The sequence below is a fragment of the Gorilla gorilla genome, chromosome 17 (assembly GCF_029281585.2).
Source record: "Gorilla gorilla gorilla isolate KB3781 chromosome 17, NHGRI_mGorGor1-v2.1_pri, whole genome shotgun sequence".
NCBI lineage: Eukaryota > Metazoa > Chordata > Mammalia > Primates > Hominidae > Gorilla > Gorilla gorilla.
Window position 1 is genome coordinate 91,460,558 of NC_073241.2, and position 14,686 is coordinate 91,475,243.

The 14,686-nt window shown below is 35.9% G+C and overlaps 1 protein-coding gene across 14 annotated transcripts in view; it reads right to left on the reverse strand.

Annotated features, from left to right (window-relative positions):
• The window catches only part of PIGN (phosphatidylinositol glycan anchor biosynthesis class N), a 291,867-nt gene that overhangs the window by 237,177 nt on the left and 40,004 nt on the right, over positions 1 to 14,686 (reverse strand). For all 14 annotated transcript variants that reach the window (XM_055368740.2, XM_055368735.2, XM_055368738.2 and 11 more), the window contains 6 exons: positions 14,281 to 14,411; positions 13,218 to 13,334; positions 10,620 to 10,660; positions 7,734 to 7,793; positions 6,293 to 6,385; positions 5,553 to 5,608 (listed from right to left, as the gene is read on the reverse strand). In XM_055368740.2, coding sequence (XP_055224715.1) covers positions 5,553 to 5,608; positions 6,293 to 6,385; positions 7,734 to 7,793; positions 10,620 to 10,660; positions 13,218 to 13,334; positions 14,281 to 14,411 — 498 coding nt within the window. The remainder of the gene's footprint in view (positions 1 to 5,552; positions 5,609 to 6,292; positions 6,386 to 7,733; positions 7,794 to 10,619; positions 10,661 to 13,217; positions 13,335 to 14,280; positions 14,412 to 14,686) is intronic.

The following is a 14,686-nucleotide window of genomic DNA, read 5'->3' on the forward strand; positions in this document are numbered from 1 at the left end:
TAGGGAGATCCCATCTCTATTAAAAAAAATGATAAAATTCTGATTATGATGCTAGCTAATATCTTTTCCATATGACTGTTAAATTTTATATTTTATAGACCTCACACTTTTACTTATTTTTAAATATTTAGTTCTTTAATCAATGTAGAATTTAGTTTTGTGAATGAAATGAGGTTACAAGAGCTAGCCTTATTTTTTCCAAATGAATAGTCAATTTTCTTAGTACAAATCTTTCTCCTACTGATTTGAAACACCACCTTCAGTCAAAACCAAATCCCATATACAGACAGTCCCAAACTTATGAGAGTTTGACTTAGGATTTTTCAGCTAACATGGAAGTGATATGCATTCAGTAGAAAGCATACTTTGAGTACCCATACAATCATTTTGTTTTTCACTTTCAATGCAGTATTCAATAAATTACATGAGATATTCAATACTTTATTATACAGTCGGCTTTATGTTAGATGATTCTGACCAACTGTAGGCTAATGTTAAGTGTTCTCAGCACATTAAAGGTAGGCTAGACTAAGCTATGATGTTCAGTAGGTTAGGTGTATTAAATCCATTTTGCACTTACAGTATTTGCAACTTAGGGATGTAACCCCATCATAAGTCAAGGTGCATGTTGTAGACAAGTGAATCTTATCTCTTTATGTACTCACGAATCAGTTTCACTAAATCTATATGTTTGGCCTGCATCAATACTACATTTTTTAGAGTTATAATAGCTTTAGAATGTGTTCTGTTATCTAGCAGAGCAAATCTCTTATCTTGTTCTTCTTTCTCAAAATTAATTAAGCTATTCTTGAGAATTTATTTTTGATATAAATTTTAAAATTATGTTTTTGAGTTGTACAAAAATCCTTTTGTTATAATAGCATATTCAGTAAGTAATTTGGAGAGGACTGACATTTTTACAATATTGAACAGTACTACCCAACATTTGTTTGTTTATATTGTCTGTTATGTCCTTAATAAAATGACAGTTTACAATATACATTTCTCATTATTTTATTGCTGGGTATTTTATTTCTATTATGAATAGTATCCTTTTCCAATTACATATTCTACTGAATTTGTGCCAATGATTAGAATATCTATTTATTTTGATAAACATACTTTTAAAAATAAGTTTTATCAAAGCAATATATGCACATATTTTTTAAAAATCAAACACTACACAAGGGCATAATAACTCTTTTTCATTTCTCAGTTCACCAACCCAGACCAAAAACTTTTACATGCGTTTGTTTTTAGTTATTCCTGTAGTGGCCTACATTTTTAAAAAACATGTTCTTACTTTTTCTTGACTTGATGACTGGGGGTACTTTTTGTTGACCCCCTGTTGTCTCTGGCTTTCCTCCCCACTCAATTTGGCTATATCACATTTTTACCTCCTCTTTTGGTGACCTTGGTTACTTTCATAATCTAATACCTAAGGCTGGGTGTGGTGGCTTATGCCTGTAATCCCAGCACTTTGGGAGGCCGAGGTGGGTGGATCACGAGGTCAGGAGTTCGAGACCAGCCTAGCCAACATGGTGAAACCCCATCTCTACTAAAAACACAAAAATTAGCTGGGCGTGGTGGCGCGCTTGTAAGCCCAGCTACTCAGGAGGCTGAGGCAGGAGAATTGCTTGAACCCAGGAGGCAGAGGTTGCAGTGAGCCGAGATTGCGCCACTGCACTCCAGCCTGAGCAACAGAACGAGAGTCAGTCTCAAACAAAACAAAACAAAAACTAATACCTAAAACTCTGACGAATTCAACTAAAGATAAAATTCTCCATATTCTATTTCATGAAGACAATAGCACCGCTACTATTCCATGTACATTTCCTTCCCTCTCTGCTTTCCAACCTGTTAACTGCACTTGTACATTTTCAAGGCTGCTAACATTTGCATTCTATTCTGTAATCATAATTCATTCTTCCCTGCTTTGTCCAAGGATTGACTCTAAAAGCTGAGAACCAATATTTATATCATCATGACTATTTAAATACTGTCCACTGAAAAACAAAGTTTTATGCTACAATTAGATTTTCTCATCTATTTCTTTAAAGCCTTGATCCACATAACAATGTTCAAATGAATTCCCTTTCTCACACTCCTAGCAACTGTTCAAAATCATGCCACATCTGAGGGTGCTTTATATTTGAAGCATGCTTTCTGGTAAAGTTTGAAATGTTTCTTTCTCCCTTAAGTTTCTGATTGTCGTTTTTTTTGGTGGGGGGAGCAGATGAAGAAATGTATGCTTTCTATGTATACATCATGGCCTTAATTTCCTCCAGCTTCTTACTCAATCCATCTATTACTTAAAATTCATTTCATTTAGTTTGAGGTCCACTCACTTCCTATTCTAATTTGGAGGATCTGCCTCTCATTTGGACCATTCTTATACAATTTATCTTTAAGTTTTTTGTTGCATTCTTCTTATGAAATATTTATTTTATTAAATGTAAAAGTTATTTTTAATGCATCTAGTACCTTTCTACATTTTGCAAAGTTAATGCTGCTTTTGTTTCATGGATGCAATAGTTTCTTAAATATTTCTGAGAATTTTAATGTTTTTAGGTTTGGTTCTGTTCCTTGAATTTCATATGACCTCAAGAGTCCATTTCTCATGTTATCTTAGATTTTTTTGGCCATATTGCAGGCTTTTAGCAAGTGGTGATTTTTAGCCAGACAGGTCTATAGGCAGGGCTGGTCACTACGCTCTAGAGTGGGTGAACCAGTACATGGGAATCAGCCATCCCGCCAGACCCCCAGAGGACATAGTGGCTTTGAATATATATGTGCAGGCAGACACTGAACATCAAAATAGGGGAAGTCTGTGATCAGTTACCATGCCACGTGGAAAAAGGGGTAGCAGTCTGCACCTGAACCCTTGCCGAAGAGTCCTTCCCTAACTAGCCTTTCTTTCTTTTCTTTTCTTTTTTCTTTTTCTTTTTTTTTTTTTCCAGACAGGGTCTCACTCTGTTGCTCAGGCTGGAGTGCAGTGGTGGGATCTTGGCTCACTGCTGCAACCTCCGCCTCCCTGGTTCAAGTGATTCTCATGCCTCAGCCTCCGGAGTAGCTGGGATTACAAGCAGGTGCCACCATGCCTGGATCATTTTTATATTTTTTGGTAGAGACAGGGTTTCACCACACTGGCCAGGCTCCTAACCAGCCTTTCTAAAGTGGCTGGTGTAAAGTAACCCTCACTTATTCTCACTCTCAACAGCCTGTGTATTTTCTTCATAAAAGGAACTGATAATGTATTTCTTATTCACTTCTTCATTTGGTTATAGTTTGCCTGTGACACTACTGTTCAAATAAACTCTATGAATGCAAAGCCTTTGTCTATCCTGTTCACTGCTATATCCGCAAAACACATACTAGTCAATCAATATTTCTTGAAAAAGGTATGAACATTTATATATTCCTCAGAACCAATTCCATTAACAAATCTCAATTCTACTATACTACAATAAAAGAAAATTAGAATTAGCATAAGAGATGTAAATAACATAATATCCTAATGATATATTTAGGGTAATCAATTTTATATGATTGTAACTTGCAAAATCCTAATTTCATTTTTACTCTCCTATACACATATATATACACACATACAAACTCAAGTATACAACCACAGTATTCAGAGGGTAATGTAATATTTATGCCTTCCTTTTATTTTTGAGATGGAGTCTCGCTCTGTTGCCCAGGCTGGAGTGCAGTAGCACGATCTCAGCTCACTGCAACCTCTGCCTCCCGGGTTCAAGCGATTCTCCTGCCTCAGCCTCCCAAGTAGCTGGGACTACAGGTGCCCGCCACCATGCCCAGCTAATTTTTGTATTTTTAGTACAGATGGGGTTTCACCATATTGGCTAGGCTGGTCTCAAACTCCTGACCTTGTGATCCGCCTGCCTCGGCCTCCCAAAGTGCTGGGATTATAGCAGTGAGCCACCGTGCCCAGCCACCTTTCTAATTTATGAATATCACACTAGTGCAACAGAAGTTGTCAAAAATAACTCCAATGAAGTCATTCAATCACATCCTTAAGATTCATAGATAAAACAATATCTATTTAATTGGTCAATAGCAAAATCCTTGCTAATTGAATGTGAACCTCAAAGATGCAAGCCCACATATACAGTCAGTAGTGCAGAGCCAGGTCTGTGATCTAGATCTTCCCTTTCCTGATTCAAGGAAAACACATCTTCCTGGACCTGGGACAGCAAAATCTGCTGCTCACCAAAGTCGGCTCTCTTCTTTGCCTACTGTGATGGTTAATATTGAGTGTCAACTTGATTGAAGGATGTAAAGTATTGTTCCTGGGTGTGTCTGTGACATTGTTGCCAAAGGAGATTAACCTTTGAGTCAGTGGAGTGGGAGAAGCAGACCCACCCTCAAGTGGGCATCATCTAATCAGCTGCCAGCACAGCTAGAATAAAGCAGGCAGAAGAATGTGGAATGAGCAGACTTGCTGAGTTTTCCAGCCTCATATTTCTCCTGCGCTGGATGCTGCTTGCACTTGAACATCAGACTCCGAATTCTTCAGCTTTTAGACTCTTGGACTTACACCAGTGGTTTGCTAGGGGCTCTCGGGCCTTTGGCCACAGACTGAAGGCTATACTGTCAGCTTCCCCACTTTTGAGGTTTTAGGACTCAGACTGGCTTCTTTACTCCTCATATTGTAGACTGTCTATTCTGGGATGTCACCTTGTGATTATGTGAGTCAATACTCCTTAATAAACTCCCCTTCACATATACATCTATCCTATTAGTTCTGTCCCTCTAGAGAACCCTAATACACCCACCCAGTAGAAGCTGATGTCTCCCAGAATTCTAGAGCCTCCTACATGTGTAGCAATTCTCCTGCCTCAGCCACCCGAGTAGCTGGGACTATAGGCATGCGCCACTATGCCTGGCTAATTTTTGCATTTTTAGTAGAGACGGGGTTTCACCATGTTGCCCAGGCTGGTCTCGAACTCCTGAGCTCAAGAGATCTGCCTGCCTCAGCCTCCCAAAGTGCTGGGATTACAGGAATGAGCCACTGCGCCCAGCCTATCTTTATTCTCACGGCTTCAAAATCTTCACAAGCAACATACATCTTCTGAGATCCAAGCCCCTCTTTCTAATTAATTAACTGATATCTTCAAATGTAAGTTGAACTTAGTAACATTCATCTTTGTCTCCTGAACTAGTTCTTCTTTCAATAAACCATATGGTACAGCATCTTCCTAATCAACCAAGCCAAGTGCCAGGAAGTCACACTCTTTCCTGCCCCCACACCTTCTTAGCCAACCAGTCAAGCCCTGTGGAGTTCACCTGCTTAATATTTCTCATGTATCTCTCCATTCCCCCATCCCTCTTCCAGCCATTTAAAGTTATCTAGCACCTGGCTCATTATTTAACCACAGCAATAGAAGAGGATTTCAATTTAGAGTTTACACTAATGTATATAAAATGGCAAACTGTATAAGTAAATTAATCCTATCACTCAGTGAAAAATTGCAAACTCAGAGGAAAATTCTTTCCTTCAAGTTAATAAAAAAATGTAAGGGACTTACTTAAATGGTGTAAACAAAAATGGTAAAGTAACTTCTTTTTTCTGAGTCATTTTCACCTGGGAACCAAATATGAAAATATTACAAATGAGAAAAATAATGAATTCCATTTTGAAATATAAACATCCATTAAAATGATTCTTTAGGGATGGTTAACCACTTTGAAAATAAATGGAATTTTATGTTACTATATTGTTTCATAAATATTTAAAGAAAAATTTAACATTTTCTTACTATCTCAATAAGCTGAGAATTAAACATATCAATCTTGCAAAGTAACATACTGTAATTAAAACTGTACTTCCTTAACTCTGAAAATAAAACAAGCCAAACCGCTTATTCTTAAAAGCATTAAGAATAACAGAAGGTTTTAGTCAAAGGGTCACCTCTTTAAATTCTTAAGGAATCTCATAACATACATGGAATGACAAGAAATGTTGCAATCTCTAATATGATTTCTATGGGGCAAATTCTAATAGTTAAAGAATTGACTTGTAGTCTTTGTAAGTATATGTGGTAATCTTATATGCAGTCATACTCCTCAAACACAATTTTATGTCCTCAGACTGAGCCATAGAACCCACCCTTCAGAAATGTGAAACACAAGTCAAATACATAAAATTTAAAGGTTAATTACAGGGAAATAGTTAAAAACAAAATCAAATATTTTCCCTAAATATATTCAATATTTAAATTGTAGTATTGTCCATTTTTGTGCGTGCCTTTTTGAATTTTTTTTTTACCTTGAACTGTTCAAGAATCTGTACTGCATTTGTAAACATGCTCTCTGCTTTGAAGAGATCAGTGTTGTTAAGATAATCCACAGGAAGGATTCCCTGAAAATAACAAACACCAGCTTATTGATAGCATTCAGACAGCTCAGGCTATCCTTATAAAACAAAACAGACTTAAAAGCAATAAAGATAAGGCATATGGACAAATAAATAATTGAAATAGTTAAATGAAAAATCTTTTTAAAACTATAACTGAAAGATGTTCTATTATTTTTCTCACAAAGTAGATGTATTAAGGTAAGCAAAGCAAGAGATGAATTAAATTCAGTAACACCTGGCATTGGCTGAGAGATAACTACGTGCTAGGCAGTGAACTGAGTGCTTCACACACAAAAAACAATTACAACGGTAGGCCACAGCCAGCATACTTAAAATAAAAGACTTCAGACATATCAGAGTGTACTGTACATAATAAGAGTAAGGACTATTCTGTTAAACTTTTGTTTCATTATACATATACACAAACACTATGACTGTCGGGGTCATATTACTTAGCATGCTGGGTTAAATAACATTATTTTTTAAGAGTACATTTGATTTTGAAGAGCTAATAAGAGTGGCTGGTTGAAATAGTTATTTTTCGGCATTTCGGTATCCAGGGCCCATTCTTAACAGCATTACTATTTTCTGTTGAGAAATCTTGCCCATTACATACAGCATGTTAGGTTTATAATCCAGGGACCTGCTGATTACAACCCAGGCTAGACCATCTGGAATTTGACTCCTGATAGTCAAGGGACAGAAACTAAGGTATAATGCTACTCTACCCTCATGTCAGTGCCCTGAGAACAGCTCTGCCATGGGATCATGGCTGTGGTTCCTTCTTCCAAGTCTCCAGATATCCTGGTTCCAGGTTATTACAAGGCTGGTTTTCAAGCACCACTTTGTTTAAGCAAATCACCAATATCTTTTCAATAATTTCCCTTTAAACAAAGTCAGTTTTTGCTGCTTGTAATAAAAAAAATTACTTATACATTTCTATCAATTATAACCAGAATACAAAGATATAAATCATACACATTTTAGAAAATTAAAATATTTAAAGAAAAGCTATTTGGCTGATGTTCCATGTTATAGAATATAATACACAAGCAATCATGAGGTATTGCATATTTAGAAATAAATATACAGGAATATATAGTTTTAAATGTAATCAAAGATTATATAAACTGGAAGCAGTGGTGCATGCCTGTAATCCCAGACACTTGGGAGGCTGAGATGGGAGAACTGCTTGAGCCCAGAAGTTCAAGACCAGCCTGGGCAACATAGCAAGACCCCATCTAAAAAAAAAAAACCCAGATTATTCAGAAACACATAAAAAAGAGTACATTTTACTGCGCGATAGTTTTTTTTTTATACTGAGAGTTGATAATAAAATTTTATTCCTTACCACTGAGTTAAGAGGAAAGGGAACTCCAATAAGGGAAGTCATCAATGGTGCAATATCAGCCTACAAATAAAAAAGCTCAATTCTAAGAAGTCTATGGACATCAACAAAGAAATTAAATAACGTAATGCAACCATATTATGGAATATAACCATGATATTTGTTATAATCAGTTACCTTCAAACATGTATTTAATACAAAAAGATATTAATCTCTAAAAGTGTCATTTGCTAGATGTATATGAACCTATAAAAAAAAATTTGAAGAGAAACCACTAAAGGCCCTAAATGTAAAACACACTAAAACAAAAAATTACTTATCCTATTAGCTAAGAATTTGACCATTTTATGTAACAGTTTTTCAGTATTATACAAAGGATGCCTTATTTAGACATAAAATGAATATCAAGAGTAGACTTTAACTGGAGAAATGTATATATTAACTAGAAAAACAAAGTATCAGAAGGAGGTTTGACCAGCCAGTGATGTCCAGAAAAGACATAAACCAGAGAAGAGGCTCTTTAGTCAAAAGATACCAAATACCATTTTGGATATCTCCTCTTTAAGTTCAATTTCTCGGAACAGTTGTTCATGCTTTTTCTATCTTCGCTTCCTCACCTTCCCATCACTCTTCTGCCCACTGTGACTCACTATGACCCTTTATCATTCCAAAGACTGCTCTCTCTAAGAGAGCTAACAACCCCATTTTCTAATCTAATTGACTATGTTTATATAAGTCCTTATAATTTTTCAGGCAATAAAGTAATCGGAATTGAGAATGCCCAGTTTCAAATTCTCAGGTAGGTTTTTTAACCCTCCAGTTGCTTGATTCCTTTATCAGTTAAAAAAATAAATGCAAGTTTTTCCCTTACAGAGGTATGACAGGATTAAATGAGATAAAACTTATAAAGTACCTGGCACATAATAAGCCTGTGATAATGGTAGCTACAATTGTTGCTGGCATTACTAGACCTTTCAGCAGTATGGCATAGGCCACTCCTTTCTTGGCCTCAACACCACACAGCTGAGTTTCTTCTATCTCACAGGCTCCTCCTTTTCAGATACCTTCGCTAGTCCCTCATTTAAAGTTGGAATTCATCAAGTTTGTTCCCAGGCTCTCAATCTTTCTCACTTTCTACTATTTAGACTGTCATTATCAGGTACCATCCTCCAGAAAACTGGAAATCTCCAAAGTCTTCCTAGTCACCTTTTCCTTTTCCCTCAGAATCCACTGTCGGCCACCTCTAATCTCTTCTCCATGCTGCAGCCAGGGGGATTCTTTCACACACAAAAAACCACATCGTGTCACTCTCTAGGCTTCAAACTCTTCAAGGATTCTTTGAACTTTCAGAATTAAGTTCACAAGGCCCATGAGACCCTGAAGGGGCTGTGCTTCCCTTCTTCTGCCTCACACTACCCCATGGTTTCTATTGCTATATAACAGCTTTCTTCAAGACCCTTTAATACACCATGTACCCTCTCACCAGAACTTAGTGTACACATTTCCTCTGCCTGAAAAGCCCTCCTCCTTCTGCCTTGGCCTGCTAATTCCTGCTTATTCATCAATCTCAGCTCAATCCTCGACTTCTCAGGAAGCCTTTGCTGACTACAGTCTATCATATACATCCACTCTACAGTCTCACAGCTGCACAAATCTCTTTTGCAGTACTTACCACAGCTACAAGTTTACATGTATTTGTACAACAGACTGATGAGTATCTGTTCTTACCCATAAGGTATAAATTTCCCAGGACAGGGATTATGTCTGCCTTAACTCACCACTAAATACTTAGACTTAGCACAAAATTGAAACACACCACAGACACATCACAGTGTTAGTAGAAGGAATGAATAGAAAAAGAGATTCTCATTTGATGGAGATTTGAAGTAGGAGTGTTCGCCAACAGACTGACAATTCAGAGAGCAATAACTGAATCTATGTTCAATTGCTAATTATGATCTGGTCTGGCTATGAATAAGGGATGTTCTTGTTTTGTGATCTTCAAGTCATTCCCATCTTTTTGACAGTGATTTTTAATGGCAAATTAATAAATTGCTATTCTGACTTTGTATGTTCATGTTCATTTACTTGGGTAGTATGCATCTATCCCAGAAGAAGACTATTCTTATTTTGCTGGGAAGAAACAAGTTTCTACAACCATAGGCCTGAAAATGAGACCCTAGACCTTGGTTTGTCCACCACAGTAAGTAATCTCAGCTTGTGTGGTGACCTGGAAGGCAAGATACTCCTGCCACTTTGGAAGCCATATCCCAATGATGCTATACCTTCTACAAATAGTGAAGATGGCTATTAAGGTAGTGTGTTTTTAACAATGAAAATTCTGTGCTTCATATTTACAGACAATGCTACTGATCTAACTTTATCAGATAGGTTATACATTTTCCTCTAACAGAAGGTTTCTAGCTGAGTAATTTATAATCTTATAATTTTTTTTCCCATTGCATTTGTAAGGTTGCTGGCTAGAAGTAAAGGTAAAATATGTGTTAACAAAAAGAAAAGGTAACTGACATACTATAGGAAACAAACCCATAACAGGAATTTAAATAGATCTGTGCTTAAATTAAGCAATACAACCATGAAAAGCAATCACAGAAATTTAAGAGGCATGCAAATTTCAATTTACATAACAAATAATTATCCAATGTTATTTGGAAGAAGTCTTTTATTTTCACTTCAAGTTTTGTTTGTTTTGCCACAAGAGAGATTAGTTGGGCTAAAATATTTGCACTAAAAGAATTCCCCTTAGTAACTGAAATGTTTTGAAAAAGACTTTGTCAATATTAATATTATCTCTTTTTCATAGTTTTTGTCTAACCTTCTTATAGAAGATAAAATTAAATTTGAATGTAATAAAATCGAAATGGATACCTGATTGACATCTAGCCTCTTCCAGTTCTCCAATCTCCACTCTGAAAGATACAATCAGACACAAGATCTGATGTTAAGATTTAAAAAAGAATAAATCATTTGATTTTTAGGAGTGGCCAATACTTATGGAAAACATAGGTATTAGAAATGTCTATTTTAAGCCAAGTATGAATAAAAATCATGCTTAAAGGCAAAGGTGTATTTTTTTAAAGAATTAAAAAAAAACAAAAAGTAAATATTTGGTGTTTCCTGTGATGATTTATTAAGCTTCTTAAATGTTTACTGGGAGATAATTGTTTCAAAACATCAGAGGCTGAGGAAGGAAAGATGGAAGTGAAAAAGCACAATGGTAACAACTGTCAGCATTGACAACTCATTACAATCCTGTTCTAGAGAGTTATTAAGGCAATTGATAGGAAGTTAATTAATTCAAGCTTCTCTTTTTCTCTGTGATGGCAGTTCCTCCCCAAACACCTAAAACTGTAGTTGTGATGTTCCTGTAGTCACTAATCACAAATGTTAACATAGTATATTGAGTTATTATTAAAATTGTCTTCAAAGATAGGCTCATTCTTCCATTTTTCTACACATAAATTCAGAAATTGCATTAAACAGAAATCTAAACAAGTGATTATGAGAGACCGTCTTGATTTAATGGCTTTAGGATACACTGCCAAAAGAGTTATAAGATATTTGTATAATAAAATTTCATTCAATAAGCTAATTAAAGTTTAAAAATACGTTTCTGACTCTACCAAAAATTCACACTAATCAGTTGATGAAAAAATGCCCATTCCTTTTCTCTAAAATGTATGATATTTAATATTCTTATGAGAAAAAATACATTTCTGATGATTCTTGAAATCATGTGATTCTAAAACATCAATTCAATATGAAATCAAATGCCAAAATAAAGTTAAATCTCATAAATACAAACATACTATTTACCCTACTTTCTATTTTGATCCAATCTAATCCATTTACCACAGAGCAGTCAGAAAGGTAGCTCCTATGGCAAACTGGAATGTTGGCAATGCTCTAACAGGCTTTAATGATAGAGCACTGCACTTGGAACATACTTCATGCTCTCCTTACCCAGGATTTGGTGCCTCAAATGATCTACCTCTTGTTTACCTCTCCAACTCTCAACTCATTGTACTCTGCTCCCAGCTGACAGTGCTCAGCCACATCAGCCTTCCAATTCTGTTCCTCAAACAAGCTACGCTCTTTCTATTTTTAGCCTCTTCATTTGCTATTCCCTCTGCCTGGAACACTCCTGCCCTAACCTTCGTATGAATGGCTCCCTCTTATCCTAACTGTGAAAAGATGTTCTATTAGCCCACTCTATAAAATGTATCCTGCTCCATAAGGGAAACTTCTAGGGTACAAATGTATGGTGAATCTGGATGGAGACTACATGGCATATATATGCAGGTAAAATTCATAAAGCTATACATTTAAAACCAATGCATTTTGCCTCCTTTGCCAAATATCTTAATAAAAATGTGGCAGACTGAGTCAGGCATGGTACACACTTGTGGTTCCAACGACTTGGGAGGCTGGGGCAGGAAGATTGCTTGAGCCCAGGAGTTCCAGGCTGTAGTGAGCTACAACTGGCCTGTGAACCTGTGAACAGCTACTACATTCCAGCCCATTCCATTCCTTTAGAGACACAGCAAGAACCTGTCTCTAAGGAAACTGGTGGGGGGGCAGGGTGGAGAAAGGAGCCCGGTCCTACCTCCTCTTTTATCATATCACCCTAATTTTCTTCATAAAATTATCATAATGTGTAAGTTTTGTTTATAGTTGCTTTAATTCTCCTACTAGAATGTTAAGTTCTGAGAAAGCAGGGGCTATCTCAAAGATATGTAGTAGATGAAAAAAAGAGTCCACTAGCTTCTTTTTCTTTCATGCTTAAATAAATCTGGAAATAATCATGACAATGTACTGGTTACACTGTTCTGGCCCTTTGTCAATGTCTCCCCTGTGGACCTGTGATGTGGCATGATGCTCTCCATTAGCACTTACAAATATATAAGAAATCGCCCTCTGAAAAATGCACCATTACTTACTGAAGACATGCTATTGAGTGCATTATTCACTGTGCTCTTCTGTCTTCATTAGTGCCTGGAGTTGAAATAGCTCAGTACTACCTCTTGCTTTTTATCTAATAGAAATATCTTGTAGGTAGTGTGATTTTATAACTGACAGCATGTACTTTGTTTGGGTTGAAAAATCTCAAAAACTGATTATTTACCTCTATGAAACCTTAAATTTCCTCTTGTTTAATTTTTATTTACTCTACCTCACATTCAAATTAATAAATTAATAAAAGAACATCAAAAGTTCAGTTTATCAGTTTAGACATTCAGAAAGTCTAGTTATTAGCAGTGGTGTGCTGGGAAGGGTTCAACAAATGGCTCTGTGAGAAGAGAAAAACCAACAACCCCTTTTAGTGTTTGTATAGAAATAGTAATGGCACAAATGTCAAAATGAGGGATTTACAACTAAAATTTGAAGAGTGATTTCTTAAAAATTTAAACTTTGTTCTTATTTTAAAAGGTTGTATTTATAAACACAGTAAAGAAATGCTTGTACCTTTCAAAAATGCGTCATCAAATTGCTGAGCTGATACTCTTTGGGGATACTTGATTCCAGCTCCCCAAGTGACTAAAGGAGTTAAAGTCTCTGAAGGATGACCAGCCCCATGGGAACCTACAAATAAGATATAAAGAATAATAAGACAAACACAGAAGAACTAACTTACAACTAAATATTTTTTAAAATAGTTTGTTTTAAAGAGTTGATCCATATATAGTTAATTCTAGTGACTACATTACCAAATGGTTACAACCTTTTATGGCAATTAGTTTGACAATATTCCCATAAAGCAAGTTAGAGAAACAACAACAAACAGGCAGAAAGTAAAACAAAAAACCAGACTGCCTGCTGAGTAACTATGGTTGAAAGAATAGAAATAATAACAATAAGACATGGAAGAAATGTTGCTGCTGCCAGAGCAGCACTGCAGACAGAAAAAGAACAGAGAGCTCCCCTGGGCAGTAACCACCCAAGCTTGGGGCAAGCAGTAGAGACTAAGTCTGTTCTGGAGAAGATGGCAAGGTCTCTGGGTCCTTTTCTTCCAGGCCACTCTGGCAGGTAGAGCCAAAAGAAGTCCTTTATAAAGTGGAACTCAAATCACAGAAATCCATATTGTGATATGGGGACAAATCTCATCTTTGCTTTATTTTGTTCTCTGTGCACACACTGCATTTGCCTTGGGAATCTCACAGGGCGCATAGGCTTATCCGGGACAGAATTTCAGCAGCCCTCGGTCCCTCAGTAATACCATCTTAACATCACTCCCTTTGCCATCATATACAGTTAATTCTCTGTAGATAAATAATAGTTACTTTTTATTTTCTTCTCCACTTTTCTCTAGTTTGTCATTTGTAAATGAGAATATATTCATTTTTTAGTTAGAGAAAATATTTTTTATAAGATCAGTTGTTTTTTAGGCCAACATTTTAAGCACAGAATTATGTGCTAGACATTTTGTATACAGCAAGACATCTAATCCTCTCAACATCATAAAATATTTACCAGCTACATTTATCACTACTTTAATTGTAAGGTACATATCAATTAAAGACACACTAACCCCAGTCTGTCATTCCATGGTCAGAGGTAAAGATAAATGTTGTTTTCCCATCATTTCCATAGAAATGGTTAAACATAGACACGATTTCTTTAACTCCATCATCAACTTTTTTAATATTGTCCTTGTAGTCTCTATTTGTAAAGAAACAGAGGAACAAATTAAATTAATTTGGAGAAATCAAATTTATTCAACATGGATTCATTACATTCAAAATCAGTAACTTCTGAAATGCTTTTAGATTTCATCTTTAATATTTTAAAATCAGAGTACTCTAGGTTGTTAAAATAATTTTTTTCTCCTTTTAATGAAGCTAAATAACCTGAAATAGTTTTCAAAGATGGCTTAAAAGGAGGGGAATGATTAACAAATATATTTTAATAAACCCTTTTTAGGTCCTAAATGAGAT